This window comes from Rhyacophila brunnea, unplaced genomic scaffold (assembly GCF_057557595.1).
Source record: "Rhyacophila brunnea isolate RB1 unplaced genomic scaffold, BYU_Rbru_1.0 scaffold_18, whole genome shotgun sequence".
NCBI lineage: Eukaryota > Metazoa > Arthropoda > Insecta > Trichoptera > Rhyacophilidae > Rhyacophila > Rhyacophila brunnea.
In genome coordinates, this window is record NW_028232837.1 from 8,560,547 (window position 1) to 8,581,457 (window position 20,911).

General features: G+C 35.4%; 1 protein-coding gene and 1 non-coding gene across 3 annotated transcripts; both read right to left on the reverse strand.

Annotated features, from left to right (window-relative positions):
- Nucleotides 1-13,049: 13,049 nt before the first annotated feature.
- sqd (RNA-binding protein squid) lies at nucleotides 13,050-20,370 on the reverse strand. Of its 2 annotated transcripts, XM_085945336.1 has the most exons (8): nucleotides 20,149-20,370; nucleotides 18,853-18,893; nucleotides 17,752-18,026; nucleotides 17,529-17,660; nucleotides 17,008-17,287; nucleotides 15,659-15,724; nucleotides 14,294-14,446; nucleotides 13,050-13,791 (listed from the first exon to the last, which is right to left on the reverse strand). In XM_085945336.1, exons 1-7 carry the CDS (start codon nucleotides 20,298-20,300, stop codon nucleotides 14,355-14,357), a joined length of 1,038 nt encoding a protein of 345 aa, XP_085801462.1. In that variant the 5' UTR covers nucleotides 20,301-20,370; the 3' UTR covers nucleotides 13,050-13,791; nucleotides 14,294-14,354. The 2 variants fall into 2 exon arrangements, with proteins under 2 accessions (XP_085801462.1, XP_085801463.1); XM_085945337.1 differs by lacking the exon at nucleotides 15,659-15,724.
- Nucleotides 18,092-18,160, reverse strand: LOC147073175 (small nucleolar RNA snR61/Z1/Z11). Its single transcript, XR_015070494.1, has one exon. It is a non-coding gene; the product is annotated as a small nucleolar RNA snR61/Z1/Z11 (small nucleolar RNA).
- Nucleotides 20,371-20,911: the final 541 nt, after the last annotated feature.

The window sequence follows — 20,911 nt, forward strand, 5'->3', positions numbered from 1 at the left end:
CGTCCCATCCCGTCACCGCGGTACAAATTTCATTCTACAAAGGATGTGAATGCATTAGCGTAGTATTCGCATACTGGAGAGCGAATCAAATAACCCCTAGGTGAGTAAAAACACTAGCTGTTTGTTGTTGTTCAAAACTGATAATAGTTAATCTATAATAATAATTAATAACTATTAGAGCCAGCTGGCGGTCGCCAGTCTGTCTCGCTAGGTCTTACAGACGGCTTGGCGGTGTTGGATATTAGGAATAGAATATAATAATATTTTTATATATTTCACTTTTTCATTCATACTTATTTGTTTTCGTTGAACTAATAATACATTTATTATTACACGTCATGTTGTTGGTTAGTTTTTTATAATTCATTAAACCCTGCCTAAACCAAACAATAGTAGTTTAAAATATTATTATATCTATTAAAATCCTTACATCGCTGACAGCAGAACTGTTGTGTCTCCATTAGATATAATTAGCATGTTATTTAAATGTGGTAATTAAATACTCTGCGGTGAATGAGATATTAAATATCCAAAATGATGTATGATTTAATGGCATACTTTTAAATATTTTATAGACCGATGCGTATTATGGCTTGGTTTTCCCAGGATTTAATTGAATTTTAAAAACTAACCAATACCATCTGTAAATTGTAGTCTTATTTCAATGAAAACAAATGCGTATAACTGACAAAGCTTAGTCTGTACTATCTATGGTGGATCCACCCTATCTCCATCCATCGCCACAGCAGGATAGTCTAATTTTTCATACATTTGGATTATTGCGTTACAATACGTTTTATTTATTCAATGGGGGAAGATCCCATTAGATTGAAAAAAATGTATAAAACTGTTTCTCATAATGCCTTTTAAGATCTCATAATTACCACCCAGAATGGGTGTGTCCATATGCTTTGCTTAGGCGCAAAAATAGTATTTTATTTTAAAATTCGTAAGTACTTAATATACTAATGAATAAATTCCAACATGCTAAATTTATTATTTAACAAATTACTTATCTGGGAGGGGAAATAGAAAAAATATTATATTTATCATGTAAAAAATGGAAAAAGTAGCAGGTACTTACTTATTGTACTTAATTGTGTCGTAAAAAGGTCATAGATGACTATATTTGACTATAAGTATATTATATTTCACTTAGAAGTGATCAAAGATAAAATGTATATGGATAAAATAATGTCATTATTAAAAGAAACAATATTGCAATTTAATTTTTATTGAGTATTAATAGTTACATATGATCCGATTTGGATCGGACATGGTCGAAAGAAGAAGATTAATAGTTACTTGATACACCCCTGTTACAGGCGGGCTTCTCCCGGTGTAAAATAATCATTTAGTAGTCATAAGTCGAAACGTAACCCTGACCTCTAGAAACGGCTTCATAAAACATCTAATCTGATTCCTTGCTCAACTACGTAATTTTATTTTTTTAATCATGAGTAAAGGCCTTCGTCCGGTGCGTGAAAATCACTTACTGGGCGGAGGTGTAATTAAGATAGATTTTAAAGTATAAATGATGATGGATGAAAGAGATAATTTTAAGATTAAATATAAGTACTTATTCATATATAATAAATTTTGCCGCGCTTGCCGGCAACGTTCAAATTTCCACGCGCCTGCGCCGGGGTGGTCCTCGTGATTCGTCAAATCAAAAACATCACGCGATAAAATTTGGCCAATCACGAGAGTCCTTTTTGTTGGACGGCGTGGGTACGCGAAGTTTGAAAAAGAAAAAGAAAGTAGTGAGCATCCCTTTTCCAACATGTACGGACCTGCGAAACTTATTGTTAAAACAAAATATGTAAACGTGTAAAGAAAATGTAAAATATAAGATAATACCAAGTTACGCACGAGACAGACGTGGTTTCATTTAATTTCTCCTCAATTTAAAATATCTTTTTTTGTGAATCCGGGGTTCGATGGACATCTGAGCTAGCCGCTGGAACCCCGGGTATCTCATACTAATGATATAAAATAAGAAGAAAGGTTACTGTAATTTTATATATAATTATTATTATAAAATATATAAACATCATAAATTTTTAATATACTTGTATTAAACTTCACATCAATTCCATTTACCTACCTAAATGTAAAAATAATTCAATAATTATTACTGAATCAGGATAGTATGTGATACTTACTATAATATTGAGAAGAACGTAATATGTATAATAATATAATGTAGTTTCTTATATTACTCGTTAGTCTGAAATTATTCAATTTATTGATGGCAGTATTCAAATTATCTTCATCTTACAATAAATGTCTTGATTGAAATTGATTATTTATGGGTGCAAATAGAAATGTCACATTTTTTCGATTATTCCTGCAAATTCTAAATTTGAATTTTGACACGTCAAATGAATTTGTTATATGCAATTCACAAAAGAAAACAAATGACAATCATTAGTCCATTAGTTTGACAGATAAGTGGCAGTGAAGTGGTTTTAGATTATATTTTCGTAGTAATTAGTCAGGAAATATGCATTTATTTCTTGATAAAACCCGTAGTACGCCAATGTTCCATTTACAGATTTGAATAGTTTTGTGGAATAGTAATTGTGATTTGTGAAATATCGATTACATAGAAAGTATTAAGCGACATTATAATCAATTTGCCGTAGATGGCCAGCAAGATGCGAAAATGTATGGTGACGGATATAAAACGCTATTTAAAAACGATATTATCTGTGATTGTGTCGAGTTTTATGAGATTGTGCCGGATTCAAATGGAAGTAGATTTGGGACTCCAAAAATTAAAGTGAATTCCTTTAATAATCAACAAAATGGTATTTAAATAAAAAATATCGTGCGTTTTCCAAAATCTCTTAGGATAATAATATATAGGAGATTATTAATATTTTAAGCACGCTTTTTAGATATGATTAAGTAAGAACTCAGATAATCATATTATTATTTATTCTGAAAAATTACTCATTTCCTCATTGATAAAATCATATTATTATAAGTAGCTTGGTGCATAATGTATAATATGAGAAAGTAGGTAGATATGTATATATAATAATTGAATGGCTAAACCCCACCACCTAGAAAGTCGTCGAGCCACCACTGTGTGTAAGGGAAAGTAAGAAACAGAGTCTAACACAAAAATACATCGAGAAGAAAAACTTTATTTATGTTAACTCTATCAACAATTAAAATAAAAAACAATAATTAATTATACATTTTGTTAACCACCAAAAATACATTCATTAAATAATAATAATAACAGTATAACCCCTATTTTACGTTTTTTAAGGGACTGAAAAAAATAAACCTAATTCGAGGGAAAATGTAAAAGGGTATTGAAAAAATGAACATTTAAGTTGTATGTTTCTTAAAAAATAACGTTTTATTAAAAAACCAACATTCAATATAAATTTTTGCGCCGAACTCAGGCCAATCACAGCGTCGTTCGCCGACCAATCACCGTGCGCCGTTCTAAAGACACGGAGTTTTCCCTCCAAACACCTTACGCCGTTCGAATGTCACGACCTAATCATTGTCAAGCGCGCGTAACTCGCATATTTTGAATATTTCCGACGTAAATCGCGGGAAAGAAAAACGTAAATGCGGGTATTAAATGTACTGAAAAATATCGGGACTGAAAAAATTACACGCAATTGCCGGGAAAACGTGAATTCCGGTCACGTAAAAACGAGGTTATACTGTAATATCATATTATATACCTATAATAATAACTTTACAAAAACAATTTTACACAATTGGTATAATATAAAATTATTATCAGCTACTTAAAGGCTTGTGGGCTTAGTACTAATCATTGATACTTACAACTCACACTATTACCGACACGTGGTAACAGGCCGAATATGTAAATTGTACGTAAAACATTTCTCCGTGGCACATTTCACCGTGAGCTCTCTTATCGGAAAGAGATGACCGTATACTATACAGTCTCCAATTTTATTAGATTCAATATGAACATTAATTCAATTTTCATAGCTGATTTCGACAAAATTCATGAATTCAAGAATGAAAACCTAATCTAACCTAAAGCTAACAAATAATCCAGTATGTCGGCTATCTTGAAAATTTGTTTGCTGCTGGCTCCCTGTAAACCGATAAGAACCGTGTTTTATTTAGACATGAATTTTATGTCAGTACTATAAAGGGGTTGGACCAAGGCCTGAACAAAAACGATGCATGAGTGCGAGTGAGAAAGTATTCGGCACCCATATAATCTCTGCGACACGCACTTGAGTAAGATAAAAGGTCTACATATGTGTGAGTTAGTTTCCAAAAGTATCGCCGGCAAATCGTGGTGAATCGCTTCACGTAGCATCGATAACCTGCAAGCTCGTGTTGTTAAAATTGCTATTTTTGTGTTAAACATAAAGTCAGTGGTTAATATTTTTAGTTAATTAAGTAGGAAAGATGGTTCTGTGTATTGTATTAAAATATGGTAGCCGTAATGATAAGCAAGACGATGGTATTACGTTTCATAGGTAAGTTGATACATGTTCGTGATAATTTATTTGTATATTATTATATATTTTAATATCAGTGACCTAGTGTTTCTTTAAAATAACTTAAATTATGGATATCTTTACCCAATGGTTGCATTTTGACCGCTTAAAAATACTATATAACGTAAAAAAATAGAAAATTATATTTTAATTCTGAGCGTCTAGTGCGAGCACTTTGGGCGAGCACTAGCGAAATGTTCTATGGTCTCGAACATTTGTAGACGAATGTGTTCGCTCGCCCACAAACCAAACGCACGGCACGCAGGTTCATTTAGCAATGCAACGGGTGGCGTCTAGATGTATCTATAGTCTATGGGTTGGACGGTCTTCCGGCCTGTTTAACATGTGGCGGCTGTGGCGAAGGATGGAAAGCTGTTAAGATCCAGTGACGTCCCGTGGGGGTAGGCAGATTGAGCGTCGCTTGGGGGCGGCATTTACTCGAAGGGCGGCAAATCGAGAAGAATCATTTGGAATATATAGAAATAGCTACATAAACTTAGTAATAACGAATTTTTATAGGCCTATAAGTCTATAGGCCGATCGTGGGTATATCGAAAATATCTTTCCATTAAAAAAATCAGCTCACTGGTTTTATCGGGTCCGCGATATCTAGAATACTTCCATTGCCTTTCGACGTCCTTGATGACCAGAAACGACACGTGCAGATTCGCGAATAAATAGTCTGATATTTTGTTAGTAAAAGTATCCACACAACACATTTCTTAGATATTGGACTCTTGAAAGGATGATAAAAATACTGTAAGTAAAAATAAAAACCAGGCGGCATTTCGGCGCTGGTTAGGGGCGGCATTTTATCTAGGGACGTCACTGTTAAGATCCAACATAAATAGTGCACACTAAACTTTATTCAAACCGTATTCTAGGGGTACCAAATTAGATAGCGGCCACACTGGATAGGGACAGGTGGAGGGAGCTGTTGGAGGAGGCCAGGACCCACACCCGGTTGTCGCGCCCCTGATGATGAAGATGAAACTTTGTCAATCGTACGTACGTAGGTATGTATGTATATGTTTTTATTGAACTTAGAATTAATACAAATTGCAGATGGTATTGGTTATTTTTTTAAATTCAATTAAGCCCTGCATAAACCAAGCCATAACACATAATAGTCAAAAAATAGTCATCTATTTATAAATTATTTAAAATTATGCCATTAAATCACACATAAATCTAGATATTTTATATATAGAAGAATATTTTTATCTATTGTGGTTTGGTGTTTAGGCAGGGCTAACTAACTACTGTGAGTTCAGTTTCTATACATTGACATCTACGTCATGGCGCTGTTTACGATTTAAATATTACAACACGCACTTTTTGCATGCAAGCAGTATTGCAACGGTTTTAGTTCCAGAAACGGCCGTAGTAACGTGTACGTCTCGATATAGAAGTCAAAGTCAAATACGAATGAAACTATATAATATGTATTTTTTATTTAACAAAAACAGATAAGTACCGTAAAACGGGGTGAATAGGAACGTTTTCAGATTTCAAATTCAATTTAAACCCTATGCTGTTTGACTGAAAAGCTAAATTCGCTTGCCAAAACTTGTGTCTGAGATTCAGCAGTATGGTTTGGTGAATGGGAACACTCAATATTCACTCGCCATCGATATTTTCCCAAAATTATGGTCTGTTCCTATTCATCAGCGAAACGGGGTCAATAGGAACGGAGAGTGAAAAACAGCAAATTTTATTAAAACACATCATTAAATAAAGAAATATTTATTTAGAAAACGGAATCTGTATTATTTCTTTAATCAGTGGATTAGCTGGAACAAAATTAGGTACCTATTTAATTGTGTTCTGTTCATTCATCGACATAGACACGTTCGACAAAGTTTTTCAGACCTGCAAAACATGCAAATCGCAACAAACTTTTTCATGTCTGATAAATAACAAACGGTCAAGTTTCATGTCCTATCGGAGTTTACAAAAGGCAGAAAAGTGAATTATCTGTTAAATAACATACATATTGGAATGCAGACGATAGCATTTTGGCAATTGCACTAATCTGAATCTTTTTACTGGGAACTGTTCGTATTCACCCCATTTTACGGTATGTCTGAAAAAAAGTACACTATTTTTGTCATATCGCCTATATAGCATACCTGAACTAGGTACTATAAATTGGTTTAAGCAGAGTTTAGTTTAATTTTAAAAACTAACGCCCATCAGCAACTTGTATTCTTAGTTAAATGAAAACAATTAATAAGTATGACTGACAAAGTTTAGTGTGCACTATTTATGTTGGATCTTCAGCCTATCTACACTCCTCGAATAGTGCGTCCCCTGATTAACACAAAAACGTATCGACAAAAAATGCGTTTTTGAGTTAAGTATGCAGTTTAACTCAGAATAACGGCTTCTACCTGATGGACAAACAAAAAAATTTAAAATGTCATCACAGATCGAAATAACCTAAGACGTATCTAATATTATGTTACTTTGATTAGAAACACACAAACGTATCGCTTGATAGGTTTTCGTGATAACAATATTCGTCCTAAATTATTATTAACACACAAACGTAACAGCATAGCGTTTTTGTGTTACCAACAAAGCAATGTGTTATTTTGAGAAGTTTTCTGAAAGTAGAAGTAAAAAACTATCGAATACATAATATTTGACGTACATAAAATCTTTTATTTCAATATAAATCCTCAAAATGGATAAAATGTTTGAATTGTATAAGGAGAATTGCCTAGAAAAGAATTATTGCCTGAAAAATTGTCTTATAGGCATGTTTTTAAGGATCGAGCTATACCTACAGTAGGAGATTAATTTTGCTGAATTTGAAATGGAAACGGTAAAGTATTGTGGTAAACAGGAAAGACTTTGCTTTTTTTCGGACACATGCGGTGGGCAGAACCACAATATCACAGTGTGTGCAATGTTTTTAATGGCACTAAAAATCTCAATGTACCAAGGATTGATCATTGCTTTTTGAACCCGGACACTCCCAAATGGAGTGTAATTCAGTGCACGCACAGATTGAGAGAACGTGAAAGAATATCGATATCTTTAACTCATCTGGTTGGTATGCAGTGGTTTGGATATCATCGAAAGGTGGAAAGTACGCCGTCAATGAACTTGACACAACGGGATTCGATGACTTCAAATTTATTGCCAAAAAAAGATTGACTCAAATGGAGACCAGGGAAACAGGTTAAAAATTTCTTGGTTCCTATACAGAAATGATGAACCAAATAATACTTCATGTATGAAAAATATAACGATGCAGCAGCGCCTCAGTACAAGACAGTACCCAATTGAATTTGATTTCATCCGGGCATAAATAAACCACAACCAATAGCCAAAGAAAAAATCATGATCTTATGACGCTCTGTCAGAGCGGTGTAATAAGCCAGCAACACCACCAGTTTTATAATATTTTCATAATTATTGGTGGTGATATTCGTGAGAATAATAGTGAAAATGAATCGGACTGAAAATGTTATATCCTAAATACAGTATTATTTAGTGTAGGTAGGTATTGTATCTTACAAAGGCCCAACGTGGGGGTTCTCGACAGAATGCGCCTTCGTACACTATACCTACATTATTCTTTTTTTCTCATATGGTTTGTATTAAATTTATAATCAAATATATTTTTAACATTTATCATCAACCTGAACTGTCGATTCTACCTTTTTTTAAATGTCTTCCATGTTTGTAATCTTAACATAACATAGTGATTGTATTAATTTGTTTCTCTGTATATTTAGATTAAGGTGATTCATCAGTGAAACGCCAAATAATTTTCTACCATAGGCGCGACGAAATTTTGCACTCGCTCCCATTCTGAGAGAGCATGTAGAGCTGGAAGGACGTCATTTTGCTTCGTGATGGCGACGGCCGTAATAATTCCTAAATCGTGTAAAGATGACTTAAAACGTTACCCATTTACTTTAAAAAGAAAACATGTCAATGAATATATTATTATTGTCACTGATAAAACAATAAAAAGAACATTAAATGGAGACATGTTGGATTTATAAGACAAATAATATTTGGTTTGACATGCCTCATTTGCACCCGCGACCCGCAAACCGCGCATCGCCTAGCGACGATCTTTTTAGACCGTGTCTCAACTAATGCATGGCCTTAATGTTTTTCCATCTAAATAAAGTTTCTATTGATCTGTATGAACCAGAATTCCATAAGTATTATAATAAAATTATTTCGAACAGGTCTATTTTTTCTATATTTTTACCATTGATGATGTTTTGTATTAATATTTTTAACTTTATTTCTAAGAAAACTATTTAAATAATAGCAATCTATATAGTTTTAAGAATAAATAAACTTAAGATAAATAAGTAATGATTATCATTTTTGAAACCTTATTGCTTATCCAGTGATAGACTGAATATTTGTTGGTAACACGAAAACGTAAGTCAGTCGACTTTTTTTAAAACCAGATTTTTAAATATATATAATGAAATAAAAATAATATGAAAACAATTTAATTTACAGAGAAATGATCATAGATTAAGACAATAAAAATTTCACCTTTCTACGATACTTAGTTTTGCTAAAAACCTTGTTAAAACAAAAAAAAAGTTTATTTTGCCTCACCTGAAAAATCAACTTTTTGTTGATACATTTTTGTGTTAATTAGGGGACGAGTGATCACACAAATTACTAATGATTAGCACTAAGCCAGTGGTAACAAGCCTTTGCTTATTTACTACAATACAACATTACACTAGGATATTCTTCACAATATTACATTAGTATTTAATTGACCCGTGTTCGGCACTGTTACAGATTGTAAATAAACCTTTTCTTCAGAAGCGGACGCAATCTTTTTTTTATAAAATATAATATACAAGTATGAAAGTACTATATCTACATACCTATATATTCTTTTGAATACTACGACAGGTCATGACATGTCAGTAGTGTGTGAAACAATAGTACAGTAGTAAAAGCTAAACAATCATATAAACTATTTTTTATTCAACGAATAATCCAATGAAGATTTAATCCTTTCAACGCGGACGGCACACCTGTTGTGCCCTCATTATTTGGCCATTCAATATAATTAGCATGTTATTTAAATGAGGTAATTAAATAGTAATTAAATGCTCCGCGGTCAACAAGTTAAGAATGCAAAATCCTTTTATTCAACATACACTATAACAGCGCCCGGCAACCTATGCCGCTAGGTGGCACATGAAAGGATTTTTGGTGGCACGCCTCGAAAATGACGTTTTATTAAAATTTTCGGTGGAATAAACTCCCCAGACAGATTTCATTGTATAAAAAAAGTCGCATTCGGTCGTTTAAGTGTTTACGGCACAAAATTCGGAAATGTGTATAAAATTAAAAACTTCAAACCATGAACCAAATATCGTCTCTGTTCTGGCAGAACACACTAACTGGAGAATACTAGTTTTGAGTAATTTGACTTTGAAGTTGTTAAAATGTTTGAAATAATCGTCTATCATGTCAGTTTATTAAGTAATCATAAAAAGGGTGACTTTAAAATAAAGACTGTTTATTTATTAAGAAGGTTTCCAGATGGTAAAGTTTGAAATAAGAACATTTTGGTACTAACTCAATGTTATTTTTTCGAATTAGTGTTTTCTGCCAGAACAGTGACGATATGGTGTAGCTTCGAAAATTGAACCTCAAGGGAGTCCACCTTTGTAGCGTGTATTATTATAGTCAAATAAAATGGTCCCTCAATTACTATAATATTTACTAGTTTTATTTCAGTGGCACGCTGAGTATCCAGTACTTTGAATTACCTGTTTTGTGGCACGCCGATGCATTTGGGTTGCCGACCGCTGCACTATAACATCATTTTAAAACACCTGAGAAATATATCGATGGCTCTGTTCCATAGTGCTACAAGGCCCTATGAGGACTAGTAATTTTTTTGGAGTTGTAATTTTTGTGGAACTGAAGAGGAGCGATATATGAATATAATGGGTAAGGTAACTTGAAAAATAATTTGTGTATTTTCCAGACCCAGGATTCGAACCTGGCACCTACGACACTATAAGCTGAAGCATAAGTCTACACATATTAACTATCTAAAATCGACAAATACGCCCACAGTGGCCAAGCGGCTCAAGCGTCAGCATATAACGGCGTGTGTCCCAGGTTCGAATCCTGGGTCTGACAAGTACACGCATAATTATAATGTTTATAAATTTGTGTTCGAGTCAGAGTATGGTCCTAATGGATTGAGCAAGTGGCTAACATCCATTTCTCGTAAAAACAAAAATATGTTGAAACAAATTTCCACTCTGTGGAAGCCCACATGATCTTGTTAAGATCGGACATGGTTTAAAAAAAAATCGGCAAATTAACCAAATTTCTTTAAAATTTAGATACACAACCTACTGAGAATTAGAGCATTTCCACAAAACCTACACTAAACAGTGATAACTTTTTTGTCAGCCCTATATGAAGGTCTGTGACGCTGATGAGATTGGACGCACCTTTGTGAAAAAACAAACTTATGCTCTAAGCCGCCATTGCAATATATACAATATTATGCTGTCCAGATTGTTTATCCTTCCGATTATTTTTTATACCAAGCTGTCAGTACTTACTAATGAAGCGACCACATCTGCTTGACTGCATGTGGAAAACTGCCACTGCTCTCAAAATATTTGCGGTCACTACTTCATTCGCCGCCCTTTATAATGTGCTGTCCCTATGCTACGCATGACCTGCCTACCCCCACAGAACGTCATTGCTCCCAAGTAAAATTCACCAGATAATACTTAAAATATAATTCAAATAAAAGAATCAAATATAATTCAAAATACTGCATTGAACCCTTGGTACTATTCACGGATCCGGTTGGAATCACTCAATAAAAAATAGTCGACCATCGATTTTTATCCACAATATCATAATTTATTTTGTAATATAAATACGAATAATATGCCATCTATGAACGATAATTTTACTTTTAATACACTTAGAAATGGAGTTTAATGAAAAGTTTAACCAAATATCGACAGATGTCAGGAAAATTTATTAATTGAATAAACTTGCTACTGGACACAGCACAATAAAAATTAAAACAATGAAAACCTATCTCGCCTGCATGCGCAATCATTCGAATTTAATTCCTTGAATGAAGAGATAATCAGCAAATCATAAGCCATAGTACCCATGCACGTTCTTGCTCAACAGTTTCAATCGATCGAACATGTTGACTTGGAAGCATGCAAATCGCACACGTTGGGTCATGTCATACTCAAGCGAATTTCTGTCGAGCATCGAGCAAGAATTACAGCCCTTCAATCTTTTCGCATCAAACAAAAAGGCATCAAGTGAGATGGTACACACATTGAGATATGTTCGAACGATGCTCGAGCAAGAATGTGCGTGGGTACTTGGCAATAAATGCACTATACCTATAGCAACATTGAATAAAGAACTATTATTATCTGCATTCAAACACCTAATGTACCATCATAAATCGTCTGGTGTTAGAATTTATAACTAAGCTAATCACAGTATAAAAAGTATTGAATGATATTATCTCAAAATGGCGGCCATATGGCACCCTCACCAGCAGACAACTTGTACTGATGGCTCCATAGTACTACCCTCTCTAACCCTGACCTTAACTTAGGGGGCCATCCACACGACTCCATTTTTAACCACCCTATCACAACCTTAAACCACCCTTTCTATATTAGGTCACTTTTTGAGACCCCGTCTTATTTTTTTAATTTTTATCCTGACCCCACCCAATATTGTCAAATGTCATATTTATGTTTACTCTGTAGTCACACCTTCGGACCCCTGCTCACCCCTTCCTCGCAAATCATATATCAGACCTCCGAAGTCATATATATATATGTAGTATGGCCCTAACAGATATGCGATTTATACAAAGATAAAATTTTATGCATGCAAATAGGAATGCCAAAAAAGCATGTTGCTTAGACCTCAACGCCCCTAACTTTTTTTTTTATAAAGCAATACTTACATATTCTAAAATCCTTGTCTATATTCAGTATTGATATGGGTGACAACACAAGAGTACTGGATCACAAAAACATCTTTATAATTTTGAAGCATTAAAACATTATGGGTAAATTCAATCTATAAAACTGACGAAAGAATCATGGGATTGAATATTTCACTATCTTACTAAGTGAAAATCCAACCCATACCTGCCTGCTACTCTATCTGCTGTTTTTTTAATACTTTATCTTTTTTTATACAACTTTGATATCACTTCCAACCCATACCTGCTACTCTATCTGCTGTTTTTTTAATACTTTATCTTTTTTTATACAACTTTGATATCACTTCCAACCCATACCTGCTACTCTATCTGCTGTTTTTTTAATACTTTATCTTTTTTTTATACAACTTTGATATTTCCTCATTTTTAAATGTCATGTGTGAAAGTCTTATACTAATAATTTGTTAATTTCATTAAAGCAAATAAATATTAATTAGAATACTTGCATCAATTGCAGATTTAGGACAAGGAAAAACGAGACATGGTTGAAAAAAAGACAATACTTTATTTACACAAGATTTATTTTCCAAGACGTGTACACCAAATTGTGTATCTGACCAATTAACGTCAGACAAATAACTTATTAACTATATTTTTCTTAGATTAAAAATTGCTAAGACATTGAGATGTCGAATTAGGCATGCGGCAAGGGGGACCGACCGTCGATTGCCGGTCAACTGCCCCGACGCGAGCGAGATGCGTACATACCAAGCGAAGGATACTGCAGCGTCCTCCCGTACCGCACAGCCAACATTTATTGATTTGATAAAATTCAAAAATACTTTTAATGGCCCTATATTTGTTCCATAAAATACACAGTCTCCGAAAACTATTGTGTAAGTATATAAAATAATTAAAAAAATGTGTACGCATTCCCGTGCAGAGAGAACAATACATTACAATAGGACGAATCTCTGCACGGGAGAGCGTAGACTCGGGTCACTTTTCTTTTAAATTACTTGATAATATTACGATTTTTGTACAAGATCTAAGTGTAATTGTTAATACAGTAAACATAAAAAATGTTTCATAAAAAAGGGGAAAAGAGGGCAACGAAATAATGATTGGATCAAAAGTTTGACTTGTTTCTTTCCCATAATACCGGCAACGGCATTCGTCACAACGATCATGTTCCTAACTGCCTATTTCTTCAATGAAATGGAATGATCTGACTTATCATGAAGACACGGTGAGAGATTACCAAAAACATCAGATAATACACGATGATAAGAGATGAATCTTAACCTGGAAATAAAGAAAACCCAAACTTAACAACTCGCCTTCCAAACTTAAAAAAATAATATTCACAGCAAGATACCACAATCAAAAATGCCAATGCCTGCAATTGGAAAAGGTGTTTGCAATAATAGTGAATTTAATGAAGCTGTATTTTGAAGTCGCATTAAATTTAAAGATTACTTTACAAATAAATAATCTTAAGTATGCCGTTTCAAAAAATTATCCTGCAATATATTTTAAATAAAAATTTAGAGATTATTTCCAAAACCATAATATTGAAATGTCAATGGAAGTTCCCTTCGATATTCGAACGGTTCCCGTGTGGTTCCAGCAATAATGGAAATTGGATAAAAGACAGTTAAAGAAAATGCCCTGCACCGAATCAACCAGATAAGTCACACATTCCTTACAAAGAACTGCTCCCACTTTGTAGGGAATGTCCAGACTGGCGAGCCGGCGGAATCGGTGCAGGCAGCGGCTGATAAACATGACGGGATGTCATAGTTACCTTAAAGTAGTAGAGGTGATGATGAGTGTTGAGTAGAGTGGCGAGTGTGGAATTAAACAAGTCAATAAGGTTGGTGTCTCTGATTGACTCGTCCGCCCCCTCCGCCTCCCCGCTGCTTCCCACCGGTGTAGCCACCGCCGCCGCTTGAACTTCCTGTACCCCACACAAACACTTTTACTACTGCACCGCTTACGCTAACCTTACTTTCTATGGTATCGTTATTGCACTCACACAGTCCATTCACTCAACCTATTATTATAATACCCAATGATTCGTGAAAGGATTCTCTTGTGCTGCATTCAGAGTAAATTAACACCTATTCTACCTTCGGATTAAACCCATTATAAAACACCCCACCCCACCCCTGCAGCGACATGCTGGATGAAATCTTATTCCCCAATATAAATATATATATATCGCTTATGAAGATATCGTATGTGTACTTTTCAAATCAAAACCCTTCATTATTCTTCTAGACTATATGCAATTCATGAACAAGTAAAACTAAATAAAACATTTAAAAATATAAAAACAAAATCTAAATACTCCACAAAAATTAAATTTTAAAAAAAGACAAAAATCAAAAAGTATGATCAAGCCAACAAGACAGCAATGTTACTGAAGTAGCAAATGAAAACAAATCAACAGAACTGATCAAAATCATTTGTATTACAGATCTGCTCAACATGAAGTGTGAAAAGGCAAATATTTATTCCGATAATTATTGAAACAGAATACGTGATAAACCAGTTAATAAAAATATATTTTAAACATGTGCAAAACGTCGAATGCAAAATTGAATTAATATTACAGAAAGAAATATGATAAGCAGATCATTGAAAATAATGAAAATTTAAAACATCAAAACTACTGAATCAATAGGAAAATTGACTACTGAATTTGTGGTTAAGGTGATTCGAAAAGATTAGATAAGGTATATAAATAATAATGCGCATAGAGAACTAATGAAGAATGCTCCTGTGACCACCATGCATGAGATTAATGTTTTAGCAGAAAGAGAAGGCCGGCAAACTAAATAACACAACAGCACAGGACATCCGGTTAGACCGAAAACCCTTCAATCTTACTTTCCAAACCCAACTTCGTTCAACCAGCTCGAAGACTTATTACCCCACCATCAACGGAATTGAAATCTGGACAAATCACAATCAATGAATATTGTATCCATCGTTGACACCACTTGTTTGTAAAAAAAAAAATAAAGCTAAAAGCGGCTCAAAAGACAACTGATCAAAGAAGCCGTTTTGGAAAGTCATGAGGGCGGGGTTAAGGCAGCGCAAGACAAATAAAGAAGTCTAGTGGTGAGCAGTGATCAAAGGGGGACTGTAGGAAGGAGGTAGGTACCTTTGCCCCGCGGAGGTCCGCTGCGCGCACCGTAGCCCCCTTCGTATCCTCCATATCCGCCATAGTCTGGACCAGACGAGTTGAATAGTGGACAGTTGCGCACAACACAAACATCCGGTTATTACACAAGTCGTATCATGAGATGCCAACTGCCCTCCATATGTACTCATTGTCACACGGCTCTTACGTTTAGTTACTACATTGCACGGCGGCAAGTCGCACGCTCGCCTTAAGACTTTTTGAATTTTAAATTTCTCACATGGCCGAAGTGACAAACAAAGGTAAACATTGAGAAAGCAGTGCGGCTAACTTTCTTTATGAATGTAATTTTGACGTAAACAAGTATAATATCTACAATGTTCTCATTTCCAACTGACCTCATAAGGCCAGGGTCACAGGGTCATTTTGACCACAACTTATCTTATAAATTGCATTGAGTAATCAAAATTTTCCAATGTTTACAGATTAATTTACTAAGATAAAACTACTGAAGTAAATAAAAAAAAAAAAAAAAAAATAATAAATCGAGGTCCATAATATTAAAAATAACAGGCGTTAGGCAAATATGTATAAAGTCAAAACCTTCACTCACATGTTATTGTGTATATTAATAAATAAATGGCTACTGGTTAAAAGCGATGAAGCGGTCTCGTGAAAAATGAAAGCTCACATTCCTCGACTCTTACATCGTTTATCCAACTTTTGACCGAGCTGACACCTCTCCCGTCCGATCCTCGGAGCGGTCCTGACTAATCCCTCTTATTAAAGATACTCACCGTCCCGACACTATCTACCGCCGCTACCGGGTCGACAGGGAGAGGCCGCTTCGTTAAATGCACTCGTACAGAAGGAGGGTAAGGAAAAAGGCTGTGGAAATAGGGCATGAATATATGGCAAACACATTGAGAATACCATTTAAGAAATGCTTTATTTAAAAGCCCAATATTTCACAATGTATCTTCCATATACTATTTACCCAATTTCCCAAATGTAGCACTGTCACGGGAATATCTGAAGGAATTTTTAGTAAAAAGTCTCAAAAAGCTGACAAGAGCCTCGACTGAGCGAAAAGTTAAAAGATATCGACGAACAGTGCTACAGATGCCAAACGTGGTATTACAAACAAAAACTAAATTATATACATCATATGAAAGGTATCTCATGCATAAATATTGTTCTTTTAAATCAAATTTTTTTTTGTTTCCACAAAAAATTTCCAAAAAATAAATAATCTGACGTTCCGAACGGGCGTCAACGATATAGGCTCTGATTTAAAGGGAACAATATCCGCGGTCCCGAGAGGCCAGTCGCCTAGTGCTGCTGGTGGTGCGGCTTAGTGTGTTTATTACCGTAGTTGTTGCCGTAGCCGGTGTAATCGTATCCGCCATATCCTCCGTAGCCCGCGCCGTAGTAGTCGTACCCCCCACCGTACCCGTCGTAGCCGCCACCGTAGCCTCCCTGGCCGTAACCTCCATAGCCCCCGTAGCCCTGGTTTCCTCCCCAGCCTCCCTGGCTACCGTAGCCGCCTCGGCCCCCACGTCCCCCTCGACCGCCCCTGCCTCCTCGGGCACCGCGTCCTCCCATTCCTCCGGGTCCATCCGGCTTAGGGGTGGCTTTCTTGACGTCCACCTGCAAATAAAGCACACTTGAGTATCTCCTTTCTCTAAAACTGTCCATATATTAGATAAGATTCTAGGCGTTCAGACATGGCAAAAGACTCGGCATTAGAGCCGCATCCCAAAGGGTTCTGCTATTGCTAGCGTTGGAATGTTGCTCGGACACTTCCGACGTTTGCCATTTCTCATCCTCACGTCTTAACATTTCAATTCTTCACTAAATATGCGATAAGATTTAATAAGGCGGCGGTCACCTCTTTTCCGGAGATGGTCTGCTTGGGAGTCTTGAGGAGTTCGTTGACGACCTGCTCAGATTCAAAGGTGATGAAGCAGAATCCTTTTCTCTGGTTCTTGGTCTTGTCAAATGGCATTTCAACTTCGACGATCTGAAAGTACAAGAAATGTTATGAATTCATTTGGTGAAGAGCCACAACGATATACGAAAATACTTCATAAATACAACTGATGGTGACTTACATTGCCATACTGTGCGAAGTATGACTTGATATCCTCATCTGTGATTTCATTGCTGAGTCCTCCGACGAATATTTTTCCGTATCTGGCTTTGGCTTTCTTAGGGTCGACTTTCTTATTGTTAATGGTGTGGTCTCCGGCGTTCATCACTTTCTCTATTGACTCGGAAGCTTTAAAGACGATGAAGGCGAATCCCCTGGACCTTCCGGTGTTGGGGTCAGTCTTGACATTTATACTGTCGATGTCGCCGTAAGCGCCAAAGTGTTCCCGTAGTTCCTCTGTAAAGGTTAACGTGAGATGTAAAACACGAAACATACGAAGCAAACATGCAAATTGGAAGAAGTCTTCAGAAATTTGGTATGGGTATCTTCAAAACTACTTCAGTAGCAGAACTGGATGATCATCATATAAAATGAATTTATAGAGGCTTGGAATCCTACACTATACTGGTTGCATATTGTTCGTTCACTTATAAGATGAACGAAAATATGAATGCAATCGACTGTCCCTAGACATGCGAAACTTGAAACATTAAAATCATTAAATAATCTATTACAATAATTACGAAATTACTATTCTGAACAATACTTAATCCGAATAAATTGTATCAATCTCGATTCAAATAGATAAGATTGTTTGTTTTGTATGTTTATATAAATTACTGTTGAAAAATCAGACAAATAAACAAACGTGTGAAAACGGTTCCATTTCTCGTCATTCTTAATGTCTCCTATATACGTATAATACAACTATGTAAAAGGTTTAAATGTTATCAAGAATTTATCGCAGAAAATTGTGATAGCAATTGAAAAAATAAGATAAATTTACCAGGTCAAGAATATTTTCATTACTTGAAGACAAACTTGATGTAGCCTTTTTTTTTAAGTCTAAAAAGCAGTGTTTCAAACCTATTTCAGAGCGCGTGCTGTTGGTCAATTAATAGTGTAATTAATAGTAATGTCAGTAAATAGTTTAATAGCACTCGCCCAGAAAACGAAAGATGTCTGAATCACATTTTTTTTCTACAGGGTGTTAAAAAAATATCGGTGGGTAATAAGAATGGTAAAATTAATAATCTACTAGTGAGGGTAAAAATGAACTTACTGTCTGTGGTTTCCCAGCTCAGGCCTCCGACAAACAGCTTTCTGTAAATACAAAAGCGGCATTAACAAAAGGTAGGACGAAAGGTCAGCCGAAGCTATCTTCTATCCAAGTACGCTCAGTTACGTTAACATTACGCAGTACTTTGATTACAGTTATAATTAAAATTAAGTGTGGCAACTCTCCAAAGCACTGCAGCAAATAACAAAGCCTCATCAAACGGATCCTGTAAGTAAGTCTGCAAAATCAAAAGTGTATCTGTAAATTTTTAAAAGTAATACGGACAATGCAATCTTGTCAAAAGTTGTAAATATAATAATATAAACAAGTAAATTTGCAAGAAAATAAAATCATTATTACTATATGTGACAACAAAGAAAATCAACAATGAATGGAACAATAGAATATGCATGATGAGGTGGGCCCAAGGATTGGCCGAGACAAGTCAGTTTGGTATTCTTAGCGTTTTTTTTTTTAGGTTAAGTTTTGACCCTTCGTAAGATAAATACCATCGTGTAGTCCGGCGGGAAGGTGACTGCGCGCGCGTCCGCCGCGTTGGCTCACCTGCAGACAGACACCCAAGTTAGAACTCTTCATGCCTCATCCAACATGCTTTTTCTTTAATCAGCCTGACTCGACTCCCAAACTGACCTTCGACCGCGAGAGTATTTACCGTTTAACTTCGTTCAACGACGCATTGTATAGCAATGAAATATAAAAAGAACCAAAAAATAATAAGAGACTTTCGACAAAATCTAGAGAACAAGGAAAATCTGAAAAGTAAAAATTTCCGTTTCGTTTCTTTAGGGCTCGAGTAAATGCCGATCTGGAAAACCCCGACTAGATTGAATTGGGTGGAATTTGGAGGAAAATTACAATTAGGAAACAATCTCGTTGAACTTTGAGCAAGAAATCGATAACGACGCGGCGCCAAAATCTAGGCGTGGGACGCCATTTTATACACGCCTCGGCGACATTGAATATTTAAAATAAACAAAAAATAAAGCATCTGAAACATTAAACTACAAATAGGATCAGTAAATTTGTATATATTAGCATGCAAACTTATTACTTGTATAGATTAATATTCTGTAAATGAAGGGATGTGTACGGATTAAATCATATCAACTTCAACACGGCCGGTAGCGTCCGCCATAGCAGTAACAGTGAAATATCATTTATAACAAATTACAAGATCTAGACTAGATATTTACATCAAAGAGAATAGCATTTTAATAAATCTCCATCGTAAACAGATAATTGCATCAAAGGACTCGAATAAAATATGAAGTTACATACCTGTCGTCATCCCTGCCAGGGGCTTCGGCACTTCCATTATCTTGAGCATTATCTGCTCCGCCGTTTTCTGTGGTTCCGTTCATCGGTTGATCTTCAGTTACGTCCTGTGCGAAGTTATCACCACCCATATCGTAATCTTGGCTGTTTGCCATAAAATGTAAAACTAAAACTTAGGACGGGCGCACGCCACCGTTCTCTTCGGACGATGAAAGAAGAAGGACTGGTCCCGGAAAGACGCCGGGTATGATTTTGCAAAAATGCGCGCACAAGCCGGCACGCACACAATTTCAGCCAATCACAAGCGAGTACTCATAACCCTTGTCATCGATTTCCTGTCTTGAGTATCCGACAAACTACTACATGAAACAAAGATATATATTTTCAGTGTAATAAAAAGAGAAAAAATATAGTCGTATGTTGTAATTTTGTTTCAGCAAATAAAATAGGAACGCTTGTTTCAGTTATGCAACATAAAAAATCAAAATACAACATCAAAAACAGAATGAACAACATCATAATAATTAACAATTCTCCAATTAATAATTATTAAAAAAATAAGCTCATTTTAGCTTTAATAATTAAATTAAATATTTATAGAAATAGGTATAAAGCCAATTATTACAGAATACAACGTTGATCTCCTTGCGAATCTAAGTTGACCGAATGCTACACTGCGGTGCTACAAAACGATCTACGCGCTGCAGGTCTCACGTGTCGTCGGGAGGCGCAGGATTCACACACGTCACCGAGAGACCAAGTGTCG